The sequence below is a fragment of the Takifugu rubripes genome, chromosome 14, assembly GCF_901000725.2.
Source record: "Takifugu rubripes chromosome 14, fTakRub1.2, whole genome shotgun sequence".
Taxonomy (NCBI): Eukaryota; Metazoa; Chordata; class Actinopteri; order Tetraodontiformes; family Tetraodontidae; genus Takifugu; species Takifugu rubripes.
Window position 1 is genome coordinate 11,631,146 of NC_042298.1, and position 26,166 is coordinate 11,657,311.

Below are 26,166 nucleotides of genomic sequence, written 5' to 3' on the forward strand. Positions count from 1 at the left end.
AAGTAGATAAAACAGCCCCTCAATGGTTACATTAAATACAATCATGTTCCACGTGACATTCTAATCAGCTCTCGGGGTTGGATTTATTTGTTCTGCTTGGGCGATTAGTTTAAACTACGATGTCATCCTGTCGCTCAGGCAGCGTTATAAGAGCGGATGTCTGATTTTCATAAGGCTTCATCATGAGAGGATAAACATGTCACATTCACTGGGCCGTTACGGTGGAGGCACGGCTCAGGTTGGCAGGCTGCACGTTACAATCCCGGTGTACTGCAATCAGAGCGAGGAATCAATCCCAGCTCCATCTTGCTACTACAAAAGGAGAGACTGTTGATGTATGGCAGGTATAAAGGAGTGGAAAATAGCAACTGGGTTCCATCAACATTCTGTTGAGCTGTGGTGCATTCACAGGCCCCATTTAGTGCCTGTTTACGTTAGAGAACAGTGTTAATCAAAGGAATATGTTATTTGCCTCTTGTTTCATTATTTTACCTATATTAATGCACCTAAACACTGAAAAAAAGTTATTAGGCTTCGGTCTACAATTAAAATCCTATTAGTCCAAAAGGGTTTTAGATGATTTCTGTAAAGATGCAAATGCTTCCAGTCAGCCCTTTTCTGGATGTATTCTGGAGGCCTGAAATTATCTGACACATTTTTATTGTGTCATTTCAGCAATAAATGTCAAGAATGGAATATATCCAAATCTCTAGGCAACTGTTACTTTAACTTGAAATGCCAAAGGGAAATGTCCTCACAGAAATAGTAATAATAGTATGTAGGCTACATTTTCAGACGGTGAAAGGTTCGAGTTGCACGGACGCGTTGGTGTAGAAATGGAATATTTTAAAATCTGTCTCTTGTCTGGAAAGTTTTAGCTTGTGTTATGATCAAATGTCAGGCTAACATTTTATTCATTTTAATCAGAATCTTTTTTTCCCCCCAGCAAGCTGAGATTCTGAAATGTTTAAAGTGCCTCTATTTGCATTTTTTTGCATTTACTTATGCAGTGCAGGCTAAACTGAGACAAAGCCAGTAGACAAGAACTTGCTCTCTTTCCTAAAAATGCAGAATATATCCATTTATAAATGTTAACTTTAGTCACATGAATAGAGCAACACATAGCATAATGTTGCTAGCTTTATCGACCCTGTTATTGTAGCCTCGTGCTAGCCTAAAATGCTTCAGGTGTTTCTGACATTTGCCTTTCTGCCTTTCTCAGCAGATGTGTAGAGTAACTTGCAGTTGTCATCAGAGAATTATGACAAGTGAAAACTCAGGAGGAATTGAGACGAACGTCTGCTCTCATGCAGAACAGCCAAGAGGTTAAGCAAAGAACGGAAATAGTGCTGCCTGCAGAGACACAGAACACAGTGTTGGAAATAAATACGCAGTCAGTCAGCCAGCGGGCTGAAATGGGATGGCTCCACTTTGAGTGCGGCACTTATCCCCAAATCAGTGCAAGAGGTGGTGGTGGAACATTGTACCTGTCAGTCGAAAAACAAGTAAGTACGGCTTAGGTGCTGCAGATTTGAAAATACTTTTTTCCCAAATTGGACACTCGTCCAAAGGACCGAGTGAAGACTTCCAGTTTGATGTTTGTGTTTATAGTCAGACAGCAGTCTCCCCTGAAGTCACAGAAGCAGAGTAAACTAAAATAGCTCTCAGGCACAACACAGCCGTGTTGATGTGTAAGTAATGCAGAGAAATCCTTATAATGTATATGAAGTCCCAGGTCCAATATACCCAAACCAACTCCTGCAGTCTCACACAGAAACCCAAACCGAAATGCAGTGGACGGTCTGAGAAACATATTTTATTTTTATTTTCCCCCCAAGTCCCTTTAAGAGCTTTGTACATTTTCTTTAATGGCTGTGCTTATAATTAACACGAGAAGATTTTACAAGATGAAACTTTTTTCTGTTCTTGCAGTCCATGTTCTCTCACTTTGATGTCGCCGGTTCTGGACCTTCGAGAGTTCTGCAAGATGAACTATACTAAGCGGCGAGGCTACCTTTGCTTTCAGCTTTCATCTGGCCCATATTATTTTCCCCTTCCATTAACACTAAATCGTTCATCTTATTCATTATTGAACATTATTCTTCCCATCGGAACGTTCCATCTCATATTTAATTACTATAATATAGCTTTTCCTGTGGTAACATTTCTGAGGTCGTGCGAGTACAGCAGCAACAATTAAGCAAGTGATCTTAAAGCCATAATTAACAAAAATCACTGGAAACTGACTCACACTTGCTTTAGTCACAAAGAAAAAGAAAAGGATCAATAAATCAAAATGTATCCACAACTTTTTCCGCAGCACTTCCTCAGAATTCCTACAACAGAAGAGGTAAAGCATCAGTTTTCCCATCTAAATATGCTATGAGCCAGCTGGTGCTGGCAGCTCCACCACCGTTGCCGTGACGCTGTTCACATACACAACGAGAGAGAATCTACAGCAGAACCAAGCCGAGCTCGTCTGCCCCTGCTGTGTCACATGATCTCCAACGTCGCCGCGCTGGCCCACAGCCTGGGAAGATCTCAACGATGGACATACAATAATGAGAGTTTTCTCAGATGTCTGAGCAAAATAAAGCTTTATTGTTGGCATCTCCAATATTCCAGTACTGGTCAGAAATCACGGTCCTCCCTCAGTCACGGAAAGTGGTATTTAAGCCCCTGACCTGTCGCACTGTGAGTAGAGATCAGACACAAAGTTCATGGTTTCTTCCAAACTTTCTTGTACAACTAAGCGCTTCCATTGATAAGATACATCGTATGCATGTCTTTACATCATACATATATGCATTATATGTTCATAATAACGTGTGGAAATGAAAACAGTTGGACACTTGCCTCACAAAAGCAGACTTTGTTTTCTCGATTGCAACAACAATGCGTACGTGTACAGACTGCTTTGTTCTGCAGGAGCCACTGGCAGGTGGACACATAACATGTAAAAACACATGAATAAAAAAAACAACAACTGAATTTCTGTACATGTAGGAGCAGGAGTGACGCCACATGGTCCTATGTGCTGCAATGATCCTGCCGTCTGTGGGATAAAAGTAGGGTCCTCCTCACACACACACACACACACACACACACACACACACCCTGTGGGCTTTAGTGTCCATTGGTGAGCAGATGAAGGAGCAAGAGCAGAAGGCCACAGGCAGTTTGAAGCGTGACACTGGGAGGTGAAGCAGAGATGGGGAGGCCGTTGGAGGGCAGGGTGGCTTCACCCACAGGCAGTTCATTTGCCAGAGCCTAAGAGAAGACACAGATCAGCTCATGCTGCCTTTCCCAGCTCAATGGTGATGGGCAGTTCGTTCACAACCATGTTTACATGCCAGAAATGTTTCCTTGTTTCCTGCGAGGCAATAAAATATCTTGCCTGATTCCCCCATTCCAAACAGACCACCCAGTTCAAAATCCCACCGAAGCGTCTGTTTAAACGAGTCTTTGTACAACGAGCAGATGCTAAAGAGAAGGTTTTTGTGCAGAGGTCAAAGAAAGGTCAGTCAAGGCTTTGTCCAGAGTTCATGACCCAGACTGGGCGTGACCATGAAATTTCCTGGACCAGTTGACTCCCTGCTAGACCCAGATGGATGACTGGCCTCTCGATGAATGAGAACCTTCATGGACACATTTACTGTGGCTTTGTCTGACAGTCACTGCCCTCTGCTAGGTTCTATCTGCACCACTCTCCCCACACATTGCTGGTCCCGATAAGACCCAACATAGACCTCACCAATGTGGTCCGTCTATCACGGCCATTCATCATGCCACCCCCCCCATCCTGATAAGTCTACAGGTTGGTGCCTAATTTTTAAGCACAGATAAACACCATCATGCCGATCTGAGCAGTAGATTTTCAGTAGAAGACAGAACACAAGATAAAGATAGCACATTAGAGTTGCTGTCAGACATTAGTGGGAAACTGCTAAACGGAGACTACAGCAGCTCACCTGCGTTGGGATGATTGTATCCAGGATGTTGCTCATCGTTTCTACGGTTTCTGGCAGCGAGGTGGGACTTGTGTTTTCTCTGCTGCCGAGGGTGGGGGTCAGAGAACTGGGTGGACTGGGAGTGCGTGGCTGCTCCGATTCACTTCCAAATGTATTGAGGGCATTTTCTGAAACAAGCAGGACAACTAGTAAAGCATCCGACAACTGAGGACAGGAAGTCACGCAGCCCTTAGCCCAGTAATAACCCAATTAAGACAAGTCTTCAAGGTAAAATATCTTTTTTTAAATTCAATATAGACACTAACAGAAAAGTATCAAGAAGCAACTTCATGATTTCACACCTTTTGATATTAAATTGTGTTTTGTGTTTTTTATGAGACTGATCAAGAGTTTAGTTTGAATGGAGACAGAGAGACAGACAGAGGGACAGAGACAGACAGAGAGAGAGACAGAGAGAGACAGAGACAGAGACAGACGGAGACAGACAGAGAGAGAGAGACTCAATATTCCCATCAAGTTTCAATTCAAACTGCACCTGCCTCGCCTCATCGACCTCTTTAACTCATCAACCATTTACACTGGCCAAACAACTCTGAGACCAGTCTCTGTATCTCGACTAGGCTGTGGGCCCCGAGGACAGACTGGCCAAAGATTCACCTCACACACACACACACACACACACACACGCACACACACACACACACACACACACACACACACACACACACACACACACACACACACACACACACACACACACACACACACTGAAAAGCTAGCCGCTGTGTACACAGGTTCACTGTCAGATAAATACTGGCCCTGGTGGTACCAGGGCCATTAATGATTTAAACTCCGGAGTTAAAGTCATAAAAATTAGGTTGATGATTCAGGGAAAGAACCAATTGTACAAGTTAAATGTGATGCTTTATGTGCTGTTCCATCTTCTGCTCTCCAGCAGCTACAGAATTATTCATTTATTACTGTGAAGTTGAATATTTTGTTATTATGCATCATTGAGGTTTCCTAGTCCAGAGGTCCTATAGGCCTGGGTCCATTATTACCCATAATTCAAAGGTTTCAGACAGGATTTCAGGTGCTAGCAGAGGCTCCAATCTAATAACCAATTTGATAATTTAGGGATGCTGTGATATTGTGGATTTGAGAGTGATGAAGATGTAAAATCAAAGTAATTGTGTTCGAAAAAAATCCTAAGAATGATGAAAAGCATGTCATTATTATAATGAAACACACACACAAAAGAAACCCCAACATAAAGCACTTCTGCTGACAGTCAGCCGTCTCCTCTATGTCGGGGCTGTTATTGCAGGCTATCAGTGGAAATTATCCTGATTAGACGTTGCCCGCTCCATTTTATAATGAAATTAATCCATCACTGCACCTGAGGCACACGAGTACTTTACCACTTAAGCATGTGTCAAGTAATGTTATTACGTTTAGGTCCTGCATACCTTCTAATTAGTAGTTATATATATAAAAAGTCTCTTGATTTGTTTTATCTTCCGCCATCCGCTCAACATCATCCTCTACTCGTCCTAAATCTGGGTCTGCTTTTATCCATAAAAGAAAAAAATCTTACATAGGCTTTCCTTTGGTATACATTTGACAACAGGTCAAATACATCTGGTAAAGTATAGTGTCGAGATGTGCAGGGTTCCGGCCTTCTTTATTCAGCTAAGCACTTCCTGGCCGTATCCCTACAATTATTGGACATCATGAGGGGGCGATCGATTGGTTCATCTGTGTATCAGTGGGAAAGGAAATGAATGGACCTCTAGCAGCTATTGTAGTCAGGGTATAAAACCCCCGATGAATGAACTCAATATGTTGATATTTATGCATAATGATGAAATTTCCTTGTTCTCACTCTCATGCCCAGACCATAACTGTATTAGAGATGCACATATGACCAATATGGAGGTTTTTAAGCAACGCTTATTAGCCATTCGTGTCATGCCACGATTGGAAATTTTCAGAATAAAATCACACGAATGTCGCCGCAGTTATGAGGTGATCACCGACTGTGTGGACGGTTCGACACTCACGGAGACAGCTGTTGTTGGTGAAGTATCCCAGGAAGTGGTCACATTCCTCTCGCTGACTCCCGCTGACTGAGCAGGAGCACCATGGAGCCACACTGGATGTTGAATTGTCCACGTAGTTGGGAGTAACTGTACTGCCTGGAGACAGAGAGCATACAGGTCTCAGGCACCATTAAATATTCATTCTCCTCTTGAGCTGTTACACTGCATTCTTAATGCATTGTTATTTGAATGGACGGTAATGGACACTGCATTTCCTCTCTACCGGCCAGAGCTGATTGAATTTCAGTGTTCTTGGGTAGATTGTGTTTGTGAGGTTTAACAGTGGGGTACTGAAAGTAAAAAAAACCCCTAAGAATACCCAATTATTATGCATTAAATGTGAAAGCCCTGAGATTTCTGTAGTAGAGTCATAATTGAAAATGTGTGACTGCTGCGGGGCAGCCTCTGTGTTAGGTAGCTTTCTCCAATACAAGAAAATAAAGAAAATACTTTTTCATCCTGCTTGAGTGTTTGCACCTACCTATCAAACCCGTGTAAGCGAGGAGACAGTCTCGGTGAGGCCCTTGCTTGCAGCCACTAGCAGAACCATCAGAGGGTTCGCAGGCATACTGAAATTGTGCCAGACGAGACCTACAAAAATATTATTTGCGAGCGTCATTGATCAGTGGGTTAATGTTCAAAAAGTTTGCTGGTTCTTAATTAAATGGCAACAGAACAAACAAAATTGCTCTTCTGACGTGAAGAAACATGCCACAGCGAAGACACGGTCCTGTGATGCGAAAGTGATAGAAAGAGTAATATTTTTTATCCCCCGGTTCTGGGATCATTAGTAAAGCCCTCTGTGTGTAATGAGGCTGTGAAAAATAATGGTCATGACCAGAGATAGCAATGAACGATAACTCTGATCCATCTGGCTCTTAATCTGTGCTAAATATTTAATGGGTTATTCCAACAGGCTCTCTGGGGTGTTCTAACCATTGGCGGTAGAAAGCTTTAGGGTGAAACAATGGGCTGTTTTGTTGATTGAGTGGCTGTTTATTTGGTTTCAAAAAAAGCCATAATGCTGAGCAGCTGTAGCCAAACTATGTATGGTTAGCAAAACTAAAACCAGTACCCAGGCAATCCTTGAATAACTGGCGAAGGACACTGGACTGGGTGCACAATGAGAAAAGAGGGGAGTTAAGCAAAACCAATCTGGTGATTATAATTATGGTTTAGATTATACATCAGACCTTTGCAGCATGATAAATAGCTTTAATATCAACTCCAGACATAACGCTGACATTAAAATAAATGGGAATGAATTCCATTCCTGCGGTCGAACCTGCACACGTAGTCAGCGTTGCAGATCCTCATCTGTGTGATGCAGCTGGGTTTTTCTGCGCTTTCATAGGAGCAACTGGGTACAATGGTCTGTCGCCGACGCTCTGCGCACGCCGTGTCCGTGCAAGGACAGAAGAGCAGCTCGTGCGTGTAGTCAGCAGGGACGCGGTCGAAGAATCTGCGCAGAGCCTTGTTGCATTTCCCCCGGTTGCAGAGGCCTGACTTGGCCGTCGGTTTAATGCAAGCCGAGACGTATTCTGTGCGGAGCTTCTGGCACAGATCGTCCACATTGCAGGCCTTGGCTGCCGCCAGGCAGCGGTTCACAGTTGTCATGCCAATGTCAGAGTCTGCAAGTGAGACAAGCGAGACAACCGCGAATAGGTTAAAAAGTGTGTGCGGAAAAACAGGGTGGATGCACCCTTGTAGTCATACGTTGATCAAAAATACCAAATTTTTTATATTTTGATAGTGGGCCTATATCATCTACAGGAGCCTCGAGGCCCTGCTGCTGCAGGTTAATTAACTGCATGCTTTAATTCAAGACACTAATGAGAGCACATTTAACAAAGGCTCGACTCAATTTGTTTCCATCCATCCTTTGTGTGAATCACCTCAATTTCTGCACCTGAATGTGCAGCAGAGGCTCATCGAGATTTCAGAGGAGTATCTGTACTTGATTGGCACGTCTTCACGCTCCGCTGTGCTGAAGAGCTGACCCAAAAAGGAAAGCTCTCAATTTTAACGGTCAGTGACCTTTCCCTCACCTGAGATCATGAGCTGTAGGAAGAATAAGTTCACGCATATCAGCTGCAATGAGTTTCCTTTAGAGGGTGGCTCGGCTCAGCTTTAGAGATAAGATAGGCAGCTCAGACATCCAAGAGATGCTCAGAGTAAAACCGCAGCAAAACGAGGTGAAATCTGGAGTGTGAACTCATTACAGAGTAAATTTAAATATAATAACTTCTAAAGCATAAGTTGTTGGTGCAAATTGAGCTGTTTTTACCTAAATTGGTTTTCCCAGTTATGACGCTATAACTAAATAGCATTTTTAAAATGCAATTTCAACAATTGACAGATTTTTCTTTTTTAATCTGCTATGGCTGCTTCATGCAGAGTAGATATAATTGTCTCCAGATTTTTTTTAAAAGTCCATAGATAATGATCGGGACCAAAAGAATATACCGGTACTGTTAAATAAGAAAAAGGGACGACAAACAAGGGCTTGGCTCTCCACCAGCAGCTGTGGTTCAAGCAATGATCTATGGCTGCTATCCAGTTATTTAAAGTCAAAGACGTCATTCTTGAAGTCAAATATGAAGGTTTATGTAACTGTCTGAATGGAAGGTTGTTCAGTTTCCTGGAAAAACTCATAGAAGTTTTCATTGGGAAGAACACATCTTCAAAGGATGAAAGGCTGGGAAATAAAAAGGAAAGTTAATGAGGGTCGGCAAACTTGCCAGCTGTAATAGAGGCCAAGCGGACGTAGTCGTAATCCCTCTGCACCGTTTCATAGGGATAACTCTCCACTAGCTTAAGTCCTAAAAGAATAACAAGAAGAAACATTCGTTTAGATCATATCACAGCCATCTCAAATGAAATAATGGTGCTTTGGAAGTCTAGAAAGCTTTTATCCTTAAAACTCCACCATGTATGATAGACTGATGGAGGCTCCAGTAGATGCTCAGGCAGTTCTTTTCCTTCTTCATGCCCCGTTTACACTGACATCCATGCAAAGGACTTGATAACAGGGCGGACATCGCGTTGGCACACTGGCTCCTGGCACCGGGACCCAGCTTCATGCTGCCATTTCCCGCCACACACTGACGCAGCGTGCGCAGGCGTGGACTGCAGGTCTCGTCACTCGAGCACGAGTCTCCGGCTACTAAGCAGTCGTCCCTGCTGGCCAGGATCACCTCTAATAGAGCTGTGAGAGAGAATCAGAGAGGAAAGTAGTCGTGATTGATGGAGAAAGAAGCAGAAAGTTAATGTTCCATCCGGGGTTACAAAGCACCACTTGTAGGCTCGATTGTTGTTTTTTGAGTGATGCAAGCTCAGGAATCTAGAGAACAAAGCATTGCTCTGCCGGTGAAAAGCCCATAATGCAATGTAATACAAAAGCAACAACAGCGTTGTTTTTGTGTGGATCTGAAATCTCTAAAGAGTAATCTAAGCATGTACCTTTTTCAAAAATTTCTACCATCATCAGATCAAATATAGAGGTAAAACAATCCGTTTTAATAATATTCATCTATATTCTCAACCATGATTCAACAATTTTTTGCTATTTCAAAAAGATATTTCTTCACCGTGGCCCCACCGGTGAACTGATCTAACATCAGTTCTTATCTCAGCACGTATTGCTGCAACCCAGCAGCAAAAGTTCCGAATAACACCAACATCAGGGAGGGCCAGATGGCCAGCTGCAGAGATCCCAGACCTTCCTTGCGTGTGTGTCGGTTGGCGGCTGGCTGGGCTGAAGCTGAAATAGACACCATACATCACGAATGCAAATGAGCCGCTTGATTTGACATTTCCAATAAGCCCGTCTCAGTGTACCAGTGGGTTTAGCCAATTAACCATGTCGGTAATCAATGTGTTGTGAGTCTCAGTTAAGTCCTCACTTTCGCTGCCACATAAATCACAGGCAGATTGGCTGATCAGTTACCCCTGCACACTGGCTTAATGGTCCACTTCAGCAGTGATAAAATGAAAATGAAACTTAATGAAGTTGGCTGGGATGTTGGCCTCGGTCCCCTTGACCTCCAAAGCAATGAGGCTTTGAGGGGAAATGATTATGTATTAGTAAACGTAGCAAGTTACACCGTTGTGGTTGTGTTCTTAAGGTGGGTAGAATATTTTGATAAATGAAAGAAAGCTCCAAAGCCCGGAATGAAAGAGAACCTTCTGCAGAGCTAATTACAACCATCCAGATGCTCAAGTTTATTTTCTGTGAGGATTCCACCATTCCACAATGGATTGGGCTGATTGAAGGCTCTAAATTACTTGAATTAATTATGATAAAAATTACATTTGTGAGTAAATGTTGCATTTAGCATGTGGTGATTGATGACTTGTCCAGGGTGCATTACAGCTAATGGCCACTAGAGGAACCTTCAGAGTAACTTCAAACTGTCAAACTCACCATATACTTTAAATTGTGACATTGGGGCCTTTTCCGTGCTGCATTTAATATTTTCAGAAATTACATTCTAGATTATAAGACTGAACTCTTCTCTTTTTATTTATTATAGTAAAGACTTAGGGGTAACTTTTGTATGTCTTATTTTTTTGTTGCTCAATTAGTGAGGACTGGATTCTTGACTGAATGTATTTTAGGTCAAAGGTCACAAATAGTCTCATTTGTAACATTTTTTGTAAAATCACAGGAGCTGAGCATTCTAATGTGAATTATCTGCAAATAACCTGTGTGAAGAAAAGAAATGCAGTTTAGCTTCTTTTAAAACATATTTTATGTTCAAACAGTTCAAGAATTAGAATACCTTGATTGCGCAAATGCAAAATGTGCAGGTTTGCTTCACATACAGAGATACAACTTGTAAGGACTAAGAAAAGGCACATTTGCTCAGGATACTTTTATTCACTCACAACCCCCCACACACACGCTCAAAACCAAACCCAAGTATATTCAGTCTAATCACCTGCTTATTAAATAATATTAAATATTAGGTGTCAAATTCTTTTTTCACACGAATACACTAAAACGTTCAGAGAGAGTATTTAAAAACAGTACAAACATTCTATGTGTATAATCCAGTGTTAAAACCAATCATTCTACAGAGTTTCATTAACACAGACATGAGTGACAATGTGCAAATGAGGTTTGTTGCAGCACCAGGTTCCTATGTTCGTCTAATTGACATCTAAAGTTGGTGAGATAACACCAGCTCCAAAATAGAATCTTTGTGTCCCATGATAACTGTCACCCCTGCTGACACCAGCATTCCACTGAATCAACAATTCCCCCAGGAGAGCTTCATCAGGAAAGGACAGCTTCCACTTTTAGGAAGTGGGCACTCAAAATCTAACTTATTTCAATGTACAAGCATCATAAGGACAATACTCACATTTCTCTATAGCACTATAAGCCTTCAGTAATACTTCTGGGATTTTTTTTTTTTTTGCTTTTGAACCTTCAGGAATTTAAGCACACAGCAAATGATGCCATAATGCGAGGGCAGGTTTGAGAAAGAATGGAATCGTAAACAAAAGATTATATCCCACCTCTGGAAAGACGATGGTTGTTATGCAGCCGACGAGTTGGTGCTCTGAGTCAACACCCCTGTCACTTTGATCTGGGCTGCACACAGAATTCCTGCTGTTGTGTCTGCAGAGAGCCTGCAGAGCCACACTTGAGCTTTTGAAGAAACTGTCAGTGATGATAGCATGCACGGCCTGGATTTGAATTAGCTTGGGAATTGGTGAAACCAATCAAGCTGGATGAGCTGCAACTTTAGATTTAGGCAGTTTTAGTGTTGGGAATTTTGCTCATGCACAAACAAACATGGCTTAGCATTTTATTGGGGAAATAAGCCGCTACAGTGTATGAATGACATACATTTGGTGTGAGTGGTGATATGTTACATTAGAAAGGTACTGTAATCTGGTTCAAGAGAGACTTAAAGATTTAAGGCCAGGTCATACCCCCCCGCCCCCTATGTGACCCAGATCAGATTTTTCAACAACAAAAGAAGCCTGTTCCAATGAGATTATGACCATTTTCATATTTGTTTCAAAATTGGCTGCAGATCACATTTTTGAAAGGCAACCTCAGTCCTAACTGCAATGCGACGCCACTCCAGTCGACATTCAAAATGAGGCGCGATGCTTTAGAGACACTTCACAACGGACGAGATAAGCAGGTTTTAGATCTCAATTTTAACTAACTAACATTTCAACTTCTGTAAACACGCTGCAGTGTCAGAGGTCATATTCTTCTACTGCGCAGTCATCAGAGCCTTTAACTGCTCACACTGCTACAGATCACTTTTATTTTTATTTTTTTTAATGATGAGCAACTTATTGCATTGTCACTCGCACATGCAAACACACAAAGCAGAAAACAGCTTAAATACACGAGGGAGGAGATGAACCAATGAGGTCCAGGTGCAAGAGAAGCACACACAGGTGAAAGAGATCAGGACAATCACACAGGTGAGGAGAATGGCAGGAAGGAAAGGCAAAAATCATAAAAGGAACACAAACACTCAAAATAGAGCCAATAAACTAACAAAACTGAATACTGAAAGTTTTATAATAAGACTCTGAAGGGTTAAATGTAAACTCCAAGACAGACAACTGTCAAATTAGTCCAGGACAGTTGGCCTGGATCCTGGGAGAATTTAGTACTGGGAAAATTTAAAGGCAAATAATGATTTATCTAATTATATATTTATTGATGGGGACATTAAATGTAGTGGAACTGGGATGAGTGGTTTCCTGAAAATCTCAGCGGTCTCTTTGTTGGAAAAGGCATAAACGGCTCACTCTCAGGTGGTTCGGAAAAGCTTTCACAGCCACCCGACAAAGCATCACAAGTAGACAAAATGCAAACCTGAAAGCCCAATGCCTGCACACACAAACATATTATCTTGTTAGCACTTAACCTGTGTCACAGTACTAAAATCACATATATTATAAAATAAAATGTTGAAACAATCTGCCTATGGCTGCAAAACTAGCTGTTTTATAGTTGGTGTTGTAAATAAAAGAACATCTCTGCACCCAAAATAACTTAATGTAATGTAAGGAGGGATCTCGGACATTCAACAGGGAAATATCCCTGACTAATGACGACACTTTTACGGTGTTACTGGGAGTATTAATATTAAAATTTGTATTACACGGCTTGTCGGGGCTTGTTCAACTCAAATATGTATATATCACCATAGCTCTGTTTTTCTTGTTCACGCTAAATTAGATGTCAGTTCTATCCAACAGTGATTTATCCGGATTTCAAAAGGCTCGCACACATCAAGCGTGAAAAATGGCGGTTCGCTGCGGACGACAGACCTAAAAGGAGGAAAGATGCATTGGCAGACTTAGCCAGTTTGGTGCCTGAGACGTCCTACGGCTAGTAAAGAGGCCAGTTTTCTGCAAATTATGATGTGGTGGAGCAGAGCAGCATTGTGACGCTCTTCTGCAGCAATAAATAAGATATGATGTTAGGAAAAAAAGTGATCACTGATTCCAAGTTCAGTCTTAAAGTCCCTCAACTCAATCTGCTTTACATGGAAATTTTGACATTCCGTGTTCATCAACTATTAATTGTTGTAATTAACTCATCATCCTAATGTCCTCTGCTCACAGAGGGCCAAGAACTCCACACATCATGATTTTTCTCTGGCTGCCTGAAGGACTGAGCTCACCTTCCAGCCAGTACAGGATGGAAAGTGCAAGCTGATCCTGATTTACTACAGGTCACATATAATATTCATGTATAGAGTGTAATAATTTATAAATATACAGGAGCTGACTTTGTATTCATATGAACCATTTCACATCCTCATGAGTGGCTCCTGACTGTCCAAGATGTAATTTATGTAGGGGCCATACAGCCTCACCAAAGAGAGAATATAAAGCCAAAAGAACCTAATTAAACACTGAGCATTTGTCAAAGAATATGTCATATGTCAAAGAAAACATATGGATTGGTAAAAAATAACAAAATCTGAATATTCTGGAATAATAAAAAAGACAGACAAGACTAAAGGAGGGACATTTAAATAAGTTAATAAAGAAACAATGAAAAAACACAAAGAAAACTGAGGAGGAAAGAAGCCTTTAAAAAAAGAATCAAGCCACATCATCAATATCAATATCAATATCAATCTTTATTTATATGGCACTTTTCATACGCTAGGTAGCACAAAGTGCCTCACAAAGGATAAAAACAGCAAAGAGAACAAGAGAATCAGGAAAAGGACACACACACACACACATGCATACAACACACTTACACACACATCCACACACACAAACAAGCTTAGACAAGCTGAGACATGGCTGGGCACCGAGACCTGAGGCGAAGGAGATCATGTTAAAAAGGGTTGAGGCAGCCTCTTAAAAGGGTGTGTGGCTACCAACGAAACGGGCTCCCTAATGTTTACTGACGATGTCGAGAGGAATCAGATTAATTCTGAACAACAGATCTATACTCTCACATTCACAGTCATCCAAATGCTGCAAAAAAAAGGACACGATGGCGTCTCACATACAGATATGGGCACTGAGCACGGTGGAAAGAAGCAGAGTAAAGAAATGGAATAATCCTAATCATCTGATCCTGATCGAGTCTACCAACTTTTCAGACTCAAAGGACAGAAAGACACAATCAAGCAGGAAGTGTAGGTGGGTGACAAATGGTCTGAAAAAACAGCTCCTAAAAATGGAGTAGCTAAATTAGCGACTGGTCGATATGCTTCCATTGTTTAAGAATCCCTTTATTTACTTTATGAAGTTGACTCTCATCTGGTTTTATTTCAGACCCATTGTGATAATGTGTCTTTAAAAACGTTTGTTCCTATGATGAGCAGCAAGACCAGAGCAGACGCAAGGCAGCAAAAATATTTGCGAAACAGTAGCAACAAGATAAAACGTTAACTCTGTTGGTTCCAACGCCAGAATACCGACCAGCTGTGACTGTCACTCGGGAGCCATTGCAGGACGGTGGAGGAGCCCTGCATTCCAATACGATGATTGATGGCCAGTTTTACTAACGAGACTCAGCAGAACTGTGTATGGAGACCAGCGCGCTCCTAGTTTGAGACCTATCTGTTATGTTGTCAAAAAGCAGAGACAGCCGCACCGAGGGGAGCTCACACAGGAATCTCAACACTGGGCTTTTCACTTGATTACCTCAACCATTCGCAAAAACATCAATTGTGGTGGATTGTTTCCTTAAGGCAATAAATCCAATGTTTGTTTTCCATTTGGGTTTTTTTTTTCCTGATAGAGAAATTATTATTTATTCATTGTCATTCCCCAGCGTTAAGCATGAGACGTGACCAGATGGCATTTGAGGTTTCAACACTGATCTGTAGAATCCTAAATTGCTAATTGGAAACCCGAATAGAACAGGTGAGAATAAAACATAATTAACCCTCTGAATCATATCCTAAACAAGGTGCAAGTCATATTTATACTAACTTTATCAATAAACCTCCGGCACTATTACAATACAATACTGGGTTCGTGAGGTGCCACTGCTAGATTTTGCATATTAACAATCAAGGTTACAAAACAAGGGCAGAGGCTCAATGACATTTGTTTCTATCCCAAAACAACAACATTGACTGGCAGCAACCTGTACAGGCATGACCTTTGACAAAACCCCAAAACAACCTTGAATAAATAAATAAAATACATGTCCCAGATACGAAACCAGGATAATCCATCTGAAAGCAGTGGTTTTGCTCTGGACCTTTTTGTAGCTATAGTTGGAACGCTAGAACCGAGCCAAGCCAGTTGTCAAGAGACTGCAGCCAGTTTGTTTTACCCACCCTCAGTTCTGAAACTGAGGCTGAATTTATGCTACTTTCAAAAAACCGTCGACTTGAAGCGCCTTTATTCACAAGATTAGTGTTATTGTTGTTGTGTGCTTTGGTTTCTCTTTAAATCATCGTGAAAATGTTGTCCTGAAGCTTGTTTGCAAGCCTCTCATACATTTCAAACACTCAGCAGCCATTCATTATTCAGACAAAACAGCCATTAGACATTTCCGTCACAGTTTGTAGAACAAAAGCAATCCGTTGCAAGACATGATTCAAATTTTCTTTGCCAGTCATTTTAATTTTACTTCTACTGGCAATAAACCATTACAATTTCCTAATTATTGTTCCCTATGAAATTCAGAGTTTGAGTCAAACACACTGTCTGGATCATAGCTTGCAGGAAGCCACAGAATAATTGAAGAAGTGGTTTGCTTAAACATTTTGCTGCATTTACATAGAGATGATATGTAAAAAAATATATATCTAAATGTTCAGTGATGGACTAACAAGTGGGGTGTAACAAATCGAATGTGACACGACCATGAAATAGAGAGCACTTGATGGGTGCTGCGATTCCATCTTTCATCTGAGGCCAACAATTTCTTGTTTTTGTCATAATAATGAGCGACTGTAATCAAAACTTCACGCCCACTTCGCTGTGCTGCTTTTACGCCTTGTTGGGACTGTTTACTTACAAGCAGAGAGGCTTTAAACAGCTTCAACATTCACCAAAAGTATTGGGGGGCGGGGGGAATCGCACTATTATGAGATTACTCAACAGTTACAAAAGATGGGAGGAAAAAGTTATGTGATATTGAAAAAAACTTTCAAACCAAACAAATAACTGCCGATTTCTCGTCGGTATTAATGCAAAAACAATATGCAGCTATTTTTTTGTTTCTTCAGGGCTGACCTACAGTGGGCTGGCTGTCTGGGAAGTTGTTGTTGAGTTTGACAATAAATTCATCGGATTGGGGCCGACAGCAACTGGTGCATCCTCTGTGAAAAAGTTGGCAGGACCACACCGCTGCCTCCCAGTTAGGCAGGAGTTGGTACTGGAGGCTATCCCAGCAACCAGCACACATCCCCAGACAGGTTGCTTCTCTGTTCCTGGGCAAGCACATGAGCTTATTCCAGTAAAAAATAAATAAAATGCCTGATTAGTTCTTGTGCCATGGTCAGCTGGTTTAATACCGGTAAAAACTCAGCAACATCAGTCAAATTAATCTGGCTATTCTTTCTTTTTTGGCCCTGGTTACAAATGCACCTTATATTTAATACAGTGGCAATAAAGAATGGTCCGCTCAAGGACCCATTGTGTATTACCTTTGCTAAAAATACCACACACGTAGTCTAATAAGTCGAATATGACTGAACCTGGTAATGCTAGGAACAGACTGGCAGGAAATCTATTAAAGCCAAAGTTTTTCTATTTTTATATTTCCACATTTAAATGTCACATTACCAAGTTGTCATGAGCTATATTAAAAAAGTAGCTCTATAATTACCTAATCACATTCCATTTGCTCTCTCACTTGTCAGGCTCAAGGATCTTAAAGGAAGCACCACCAATTTTAATGTGACCTTTTCATTTAGACAGAATGACCCCATGTTGTGTGTTTGAAACCCTTTAAGGAGTGTCTAGATTTGAGAAAAGTGGAGAAAAAAACATAACAAGTAGCAGTTCTGTGTCCTGAACATGAGCTGCTAGAGGAGCCATTTCTCAGTCCCATCATCAGGGAGCCTAGAAGCTGGAAGACAATGGAGAGACATCCCAAAGGCAACACTGATGTCGGAAATTTCTCAGTTTCCCCACTTTTTATGGACATTTTATCACCTATTTGACTTATTCTGCAGACTTTCACAAAAGTAGTTCATGTAGGATTTAGATTTTTTACATAAAGAGGATGGGGAAGAGCAGAAGCCTGGCTGCTGTTGTGGTCCTGGTTTACAGAACAGTCCAAAGGAGCAGCCTTGAGTGTATTGTTGTTTAATGCGTATACAACAATGTGGACTCTTTCAGGCAAGGTGGTGTTGAAGCAAGCAACCATCCACTGTAATGTTGTGCGTATTAAACTGTAATGCTGCGGTACTCTGATGGGATGTAGTGGGTGTTTTATCCATTATCTGAAGTGGCAGCAACACAGGGACCTTGAGGTGGATGACAATGATTCAAAGATGGATCCTGAAAAGAGCCTCAGGTCTTTGAAGCTGCATGCACATGTTCAACCCAGCAGCACAATACAGATCTATATATCGTCTCTTCAGTTTCAAGGTGGTCGGTTAAATTACCATCATCATTTCAGTATCTGGCCAAATGTGAGATATGGGCACACTGTTGAATATGAGTTATGGTTTTGAAGGATGGCCAGAGAAGTGTTGTAGCACAGATATTTGACATTTTATGTCCAGAAGGTCAGCTTCACTTTATCCTCTGAGTTTCTTTTTAAATAATACTTATCTTAAGGATAACTCAGTTGTTGCTGAAGAAGGTCCAGTCATCCTTGTTACATTTAATCACATTTGCAAACAGAAATACAGAGATTTCATCTTGAAAATGACCTCCAAATACCACAATCTAGACAGCTGAAACATCCACCTATACAGTTTCTATACGTTTCAACATCTAGTGGGGGTGTGGGGGGATCCCCTAATGTGTGTATAATAATAACTATACACTTCACTGTGGTTTTCTGGTCTGGGCTGCAGCTACATCTGATCCCTTCGGATGTGTGTGGCAGAGAGTCGGCTGTCTCGTATAGAGCTGGTCGTCTCTAGAGGCCGATCCATGGAACAGACTCCTGTTTCATAGTTATCGCTCACAGAAAGCTGTCCGACTCTTTATAGGTTTAACCTAATCAAGTTAATTAAAGCGTAACAAGAGAGTGAGGGAGTTGATTTGACTGGCCGTAAAGTCAAGAACAGCTAATGGAACCAAATCTTTGTCACACACGCTGGTGTGTGGAAAACAGTTAAGACTACCAGTCTCCGTCAGAATAAGGAACCAGATGTTTGGATCAGAGGTTCTGACAAAGGAAACAAACTGTCCTGGGAGCGCAGGGTTACATGTAGATCACTTGCTGCCTGCATCCTGCCCCATGTCTGATGTAATTACTCAAGTTTTGGTGAAAGAGCAGATGTTGTAATTTCAGTGCAGCTCAAACATGCAGGTGCCCTCCAGCAAGTTCCTGTCTGCTGCCCTGGTAATGGTGTCGTTCCATTACCTTAAAACCCAGAAGAATTCAGCAGCTGCCGATAAACATCCCCCATCTAGGACACAGTTATGAAGAGATCTGTATTCTATACTCCCTGTGAAAAACTATTCAAAGCGAAAAAGCGAAGTAACTCATTAATTTACATTAATTTGCTTAAATTCAGTTTTCTCGGACAAAAATGATTCACACTTTTTACATGTTACCCATCTCGTCTTTCTAAGTCTTTGAGAACTTTTTAAATTAATCACATACTTAAAAGCTTTTTGTGAACATGTGACAGCGCGTCGTCTTTTATGCTCTGAAGATGTGTTGGAATGAGCGCCCTTCGAAGGAAAAAGCTGTTTTCCACAAAGCAATTCGACTGGTGGATGTTTAAAGAGAGCAGACATTTGAAAATTCAGCTGTTTGTACTCTCCTCTTCAAGCGTGTGCCAACCATATGTGTCCTCTTTGAAACATGCAGCATGTCTTGCTGTAGAAACATAATTATTTTGCTGGTTCCACCACACCATTTGTAAGTTTGCATGTTTGTTTTAGGCCACAGTTTGATTTATTGTTAATTAAGCCTTATTTACAGTAGGTGATGTCATGATTCCATTGAGACATTACAGTCCCTCTTATTTCAAGGTGCTATATCGGTAACAGGACTCCTGGGATATTTACTGGTGAGGTGAGATAGAGTGAGCTTACTGTTTTATCGTTACCCAGCTATTTCCTGTATTTCTTTTTTCCTGGCGTAGTCAATAATTTAATTCTTGTCTTCCAAACGAGCCATTCCAGTTATTCTTTTTATTGTGGCCACAAACTGATTTCAGTGATTTGATTAACTGAAGAGCTCCTCCAAGCCATAAATAAACCAAATAAATTTCACTGAATAACTGGTGCGTATAGCTCAGCCTGTTACCATGGTGTAGTCTGGGCAGGCTGATAAGAACTACAATGTAATTCGACTGTCTGTGCTCACAAAGAGTGAGACGGTAATACCGCTCGGTAAAGTTTGAGGTCACAGGAGCTTGAACGAAAAAACTGCAAGGCTACATAAGCCTCCTGATCTAACTGATGGATTTTTGATGCCGATTTCCCCTGTGTGGCCGTATAAACTGACTAATCGCTTGGAGTTTTAGATGTCGCCCAGGACTGCACAGAGGAAGCCCGACGTGCAGGGTTATGACCTCCATTTGAAACTGTCACAAAGCCCGTGGAGAAATGTTGAGCTTCACAGTACCCTGATAACCTCTGGGTCTATAACCTGACTAACCCTAGATTGTTGAGATCACATTTTATCGCAGCATTTTCAGTCAAACTTGTTGCACAGATTGACCCAAAGCCAAAATATGCCAAAACTGCTACCCGAGTTTGGATGATGACCACTGGTGCTTTTCCAGATCAGTGTTTGTATGCAGTGTCTCACCTGTGTGACAGTCATCTTCTCCAATGTAGCAGAGCTGAGACATGGGCTGAAAAATGGTGATGATGTCATTGTTGTGACAAGCAAAGGAAATGGGCAATAATGGAAAAAGTAGATACAGTGTGTTATAGACATAAGCCACCAGAGCACTTCCATGTTCAGCCCACTTAATCCTGAATCATCTCTGTGGAACAGAAGTTTCTTATCCTACACAGTTTAGTACACTTATTTCAACATTCTTTTTAATATCGCCACCACTAACTGCTTTCTCAGCAACCTTTGAACATAACTACGGTCAGGAGCATCGATTTTCAACCACCAAAAGTCACATTTTTCACTTGACTAAGGAATCAAGAGGCCCAGAGACAGACTGTTCCACTTTTCCTCCAACATAAACCGCCATGAGCTTTCTCCTGCCAAAAACTTTAGAGTGCTGGTTGTTTCCCTGACATAGTGCATTTTAGGGTTAGGGTTAGGAAAATCAACACATTTCACCATTTTTAAATAATGACTTGAGCCAATGTTGAATGTTAAGATTTGTTAACCCATGCCCAAACAGATTTTAAACTAATAAACACGTTGATGTGTTGTAGTATGTATATGATATTAGCAGTAAAATCTTGATTTCATTGGGGGCCTTATAAGTGTTTCATGTGGGATATCCCCCATATTCCTGTCTTACACCTGGCACCAAGCCCAGATGCAGCTACCATTGTTAGACTACCTTACACTTAAACACACCCACATCTGGAAGAGAATAAATCAAGCTGCATATGATCTGCTAGGAATAAAGTTGGGAGGCCTGAAGTGAAGTCATTTAGGAACCGGCTATTGTTTGTCTTATACCTGTTGTGATGAAGGCCAGGCTATTTTCCACAACTCATTAAAACCTCAGATCAGAAAAATGACACCGCGACAATATCGCCATGAAATGTCAGAACGTGAGTTTTCAAGAGAAATGTAAGTTTGGATCAAGTGATGGGGAAAGCTGGATTTATTCCTTTAGTGCGGTCTACCAACGATGGGCCTCGGTTTTTGAGCAGCTTCCATGTCATCCATCTCGATACAGTCTACGGTTTAACCTGACACTGCATATTTATCATTGCAACAAGCTCAGAATGAGAATGTGTTGGTTTCTCAGGAAGGGAAAATACAAATACAGACCAATGCATCTGAAATGCTTTATAACACCTTTAAAAAGCTCTCTGCAGCAAAAAAAAAAAAAAGTTAAAACTCATGATCTCAAGTAAATATAAGACAGGTAGCCAATTTCAGTATCCGATTAAAATTTAATACAGGGTGGGAGAAAAGTCATAATTCTAATTATAACAATTTAAGGCAGTGCTGAAGCTTGTAAATTATTAACGTAGATGCTGTAATTAACTCATTCTGTGTGCAGGTATATGCTGCACTGATCATCTCAGTCCTTTTCTAATGCTGCACCACATTCTTTCATCCATCCATTCACTTCCACTTCTCTGGGGTCAGATTTTGATGCCAACATGCTAAAATATTCCAGACCGTTTTCACTGGCAACAATTTCCAGATTCTTGTGGGGACTGCGATACCTAATCCCTCAAGTGAATCCTACGTCCACACTGGGATGACTTTTCAGATAGGAAAACCTCCAGAAGGGTTCCCCCAGGAGGCCTCGACACAGATTGCGCCCTGGGCGCTTGCCCGCATCGCCCATGTCAAAAACTGGTTGCGTCCACTGAGTCGGCCAGTTCCAACAGATCGTGACAGAATTTGAGTTGGAAGCAAAACAACAGCTTTATCTGAAGCTTTGCTTTCCCGTTTAGCCCCCTAAACCCTGCAACAGTCCAGGAAAAGGCTGACATTACAGACATTATCAAGCCTATTAACACTGATCCTAATAATTGAGACAATCAAATGCCTGACAAATACAATTTGTATAGCTCTATTTAATCCACTGTTGGATCAATGCAAGCAAAATGTCTAAAATGATCAATATAACCTTGAAGTAAGAATTAGGTTTTAATTCAAAATAAGGTTTCATAATACTTTATCACCTGACGACTTCTCTCGCAGTGTTGCATTACCTACCATGACATTCGGAGAAAGAAATAGTGAGTTATGGTATGTTTAAAGAGCAAACAAAAGGTGCAGTTGTTTTCAGCTTGGTGGAGTCTTGCATCTTGATTTTAAACAAAACTTTGTGATATTAAGCTGTAATAACTTCAGGTAGAACAAGCTGCCAGTTATGTAAGAAACTGGAAGCTTTAAACATTAAAAGGTCACATTCATCAGACTGACTGCCATCAAATAAATGGCAACATTCCAGCCCAAAAGTTGATTTTAATGCTACACTAATTAAACACAAGGGTAGTTTCAAGGGCTTGAACAATGGCAAAAGAACAGAGACGGCCCACAGGCATTGTGCAAGAGCTGTTCCATCTGAAAAGCTTGAAACACACCAGTCTTTTGGAAAGTGATCAAGGGGAAGTGGAGAAGAGAGTTAGACAAGTGACATTAGATGCAAGCAAACCCTATTTAGGATGAATGACCAGTTGTTGTCAGGGTGGTGCAAAACCTACTTTTCATTTGCTTCCATAACCTTCCTCAGGTTAAGGTAAAATACATCTCCCGTATCCTCATAGCAGAAGAACAATCCTTCATGTTGGCAATATTTATTTTCAGACATCCAGTGTTTGTGTATATCAACCTATCACGAACCACTGCACTTTTAGGAGCAAGTCGATGGCGGCACTGCAACATCCTCAAGGGTCACTTGCTTATTTGAGCTCCATCGGAACTGAAAGATTGGAACATTCAAGTTCAGCGGTGGTTTTCCACCCACCCATGATGGGGTTTAAAGGATCAGAGCATTCATGCTGTGGACAGTTTTTGCCATTTGCGACAGGTAAGTGGGGAGGCCATGTGCAGCCATGCACCCCAGGGGAAATCCATCAAACTACCAAAGGGTCTCTTGTCTTGCACATCAGGTTCAGAGCGTTCTCCCCTGGGACCAAAGTCACTGAGGGGCAACCGTAAACCAACACAAGCCTGATATGGCTGATGAGGTGTCACCATCATCATCATCATCATCAGGAGAGAAATGTGGCTGCATGAGGTAATGATAAGGAACGTATGTCATGCATCTTGCCCCAAACATCATGTTCTCCAGTGGCATCAGCCAATATGTTACAGAGATTCCAACGACTGATTATCTCTTCCGTATAACGCAAGCATGAGCATGGTTTCAGCAGCAGGTTCACCTGGGGTGCTACCTGCTTTAATTCATAACAAATTACCTAGAAATACCCAGCCAATATTCTATAGGTAATGGCAGCGCTGGGCAAAACGTATCAGTCTCCATTAAAGACTCGGGTCATATCCCACAATGTCAAAACTGTTAAATCAAAAAATATAGACTGATGGCGAGCTAACGCTTGTGACAGTTGCAAAAGCAGCTGTGATTTATAAAACAAGTTAAAAATAGTACAGCGTGACGGGCTGAAGATAAAAACAAGAACCTTAAATGTATATTTCCATTACCAGCGAAGGGAGGATGATATAAAGATATACTCACAAGGGTGGATTTTATACGATAATTTAGAAAACACTTCCCAAACTCTGGATGGGTTTCTGTGCACTGTTTTTTTTTTTTGCTCATTTCAAAGTGTGTGCCCCCATGGATGCGTCACCGTGAGCGGCAGTGCACATTTATCACGCAGATAATATCAACGCTTGGACACTCCTACTGCTGAGATTTACTTTATTTTTCCTAACAGTGCAAGGAACTCTAATTGAGTCTGAACGGTACAACTGAATTCATAAAAACACTTCCCCAGCTGTATTAATGTCAGCATTGAGACCTGCAACCTTGGCCAGAAGATCGGAAATTGCACAGATTCATATCTAAGAGCAGAAACAGATAGTTAACTTTATCACTCAGCAAAATGGATAAGAAAAATCTATAGCTTTGATTAAGTCAAGTTAGTTTTAAAAACGCCTCCTGTTTAAACGTAGCAGTTATTTTCTTGATTGTCAGTTATCAAACATGTTTCGTAGGCTGAACCACTTAAACGTCTTTTATATACACATTGAGTTTATTTTTGTATATATTTTGCTGTGTTTTTATGTTTTTTAAGCATTCCACTCATTTCATGAGTTTGAGCTGTCTCATTATTAAAAACTTAATATCAAACCCACACATTCCTGATTTCTGGGGGAAGGGAAGAGAACTGAAAAGCCTAGTGGAGACACCACACAAATTGTTGGTTTAAAAGCCAGTTCTTGAAAATTGTGGTTTCTGAACTCCCTCCATGTTGATTTTGGGGCATTTATAGGGAGTGGAATATCATCCGAGGTCTGGCCAGTCCATATTAAACCATTTCAATCTCAGAACCTGCAACAATACCACAGTGATGGAGTGAGCAGTGCCAAAACCCAAATATATCTGAACTACTGCAGTTTGATTTTGGAAAAATGATGAGTCAAAGTGCTGAACAGTCTAGAATCATTGGTATGAACTTAATTGCAGTAATATCAAGACTATGTTTTTATGCCATAACTTCCATATAATTTTACCTTATGTGGAAATAAGTCTATATTATGTGCCTGAGTCTAATAAAATGATCCATTATTTCAAAAAGTCCTGCTGAATCATTGTTCAAACACTTTTGTTGTCACTTTAAAGAGGCCAATAACATTAATTAAAATGTGCAAATGTGGAGGCTGCAGTCACTTAGATTCTTTTTAAAGACTCATTATCTTTCATCATTTGCATGCAGTAATGAAGAAACATCTAATAAAACGCAGTTCTCAAAACTGATGATTGGTTAAACTAAACACATGCATAAATATCCTAGCTGGCCTTGCATGAATGACATTGATTGCAGGTCTGTTACTTAATGCCCAACTGAACATGGTACCTTGCACAATCTTTCTTTAAAGGGGCTGAAAACTTTAAATTAGCCATGATAATGATATATAATTCAATTTATAATCATTTATTTCGATCTCTTGTAATTTTTTGATCACACAATAAGTCAGTATGGACGCAAATTTGTTGTGAATACACGGCGACACTTTGGCCACAAGCCCGTGCATGTGAACGCTTCTTTACGCAGCCTGGATGCGATGACGCACAAGATGGCACAATATCACATTATTGTCTGAGGGAAATAAATGAACAAAATATTTTACGTTATGATTCCAGAGTAGTCACCCACAAGCTTGGGGACCCTGCCGGTATAATTAGTTTCAATTTGATTGTTCAGTCCTCTGATGGAGCAGGTGAGACAGTTTTCTTTATAAATCTCAACAATTATCAGTTAAATTCATTAGGAAACGGGACTTCACTTACCAAAACTTATGAGGTGAAAGAGAAAAACTCCCCACAGATCCATCTTACTGCGAAATGAGGATCCGATGATGCGTCGCAGCGGACTTACAGCTGTGTGATTACCAAGCAAGAAGGGAACGTCCAGTCACGCGTGAAGATCATTATAAGAAATAAATGTCTGGAGAAGCCATCGCCTCTTAATAATAGTTCTTTATTCTCTCATAATCCCATCAAGTGATTCCAGGTTGGCGTTACAGCCGCGCAGGAAGACCTGTGCGTAATTATGGCAGTGAAAGTTGCCCCCTGCGCTGTTCTGCTCCGTTGCGCTGTGAGACGCTTCTTGAGTCCGCTGCCGGAGAGATGTTC

At 41.1% G+C, this 26,166-nt stretch overlaps 1 protein-coding gene and 1 long non-coding RNA gene across 4 annotated transcripts in view; one reads left to right on the forward strand and one right to left on the reverse strand.

Moving 5' to 3' along the window:
* Positions 1-2,069, forward strand: part of LOC115252339 (uncharacterized) — a 7,043-nt gene extending 4,974 nt beyond the window's left edge. Inside the window, exons 2-3 of the long non-coding RNA XR_003890767.1 lie at positions 1,226-1,505; positions 1,933-2,069. This is a non-coding gene — a long non-coding RNA (uncharacterized lncRNA). The remainder of the gene's footprint in view (positions 1-1,225; positions 1,506-1,932) is intronic.
* On the reverse strand, positions 1,797-26,166 carry gfra4b (GDNF family receptor alpha 4b). Of its 3 annotated transcripts, XR_003890765.1 has the most exons (10): positions 25,822-26,166; positions 9,003-9,281; positions 8,815-8,895; positions 7,359-7,704; positions 6,555-6,664; positions 6,035-6,169; positions 3,972-4,138; positions 3,117-3,270; positions 2,857-2,934; positions 1,797-2,692 (listed from the first exon to the last, which is right to left on the reverse strand). XR_003890765.1 is itself a non-coding variant. In XM_029847241.1 (9 exons), the coding sequence occupies exons 1-8, from the start codon at positions 25,862-25,864 to the stop codon at positions 3,127-3,129; spliced, it is 1,305 nt and encodes a 434-aa protein (XP_029703101.1). In that variant the 5' UTR covers positions 25,865-26,166; the 3' UTR covers positions 1,797-2,934; positions 3,117-3,126. The 3 variants fall into 3 exon arrangements, 2 of the variants coding, with proteins under 2 accessions (XP_029703101.1, XP_011609197.1); XM_029847241.1 differs by having other exon boundaries at positions 1,797-2,934; XM_011610895.2 differs by having other exon boundaries at positions 1,797-3,270; positions 25,822-26,165.

Coding starts and splice junctions, on each gene's coding strand:
- gfra4b (XM_029847241.1), bottom strand. CDS start 25,864: ATGGATCTGTGGGGAGTTTTTCTCTTTCACCTCATAAGTTTTG. Junction 9,282..25,821: donor CTTTCACCTCATAAGTTTTG/GTAAGTGAAGTC, acceptor TCTCTCTCACAG/CTCTATTAGAGGTGATCCTG. Junction 7,705..8,814: donor CTTGGCCTCTATTACAGCTG/GCAAGTTTGCCG, acceptor TCTCACTTGCAG/ACTCTGACATTGGCATGACA.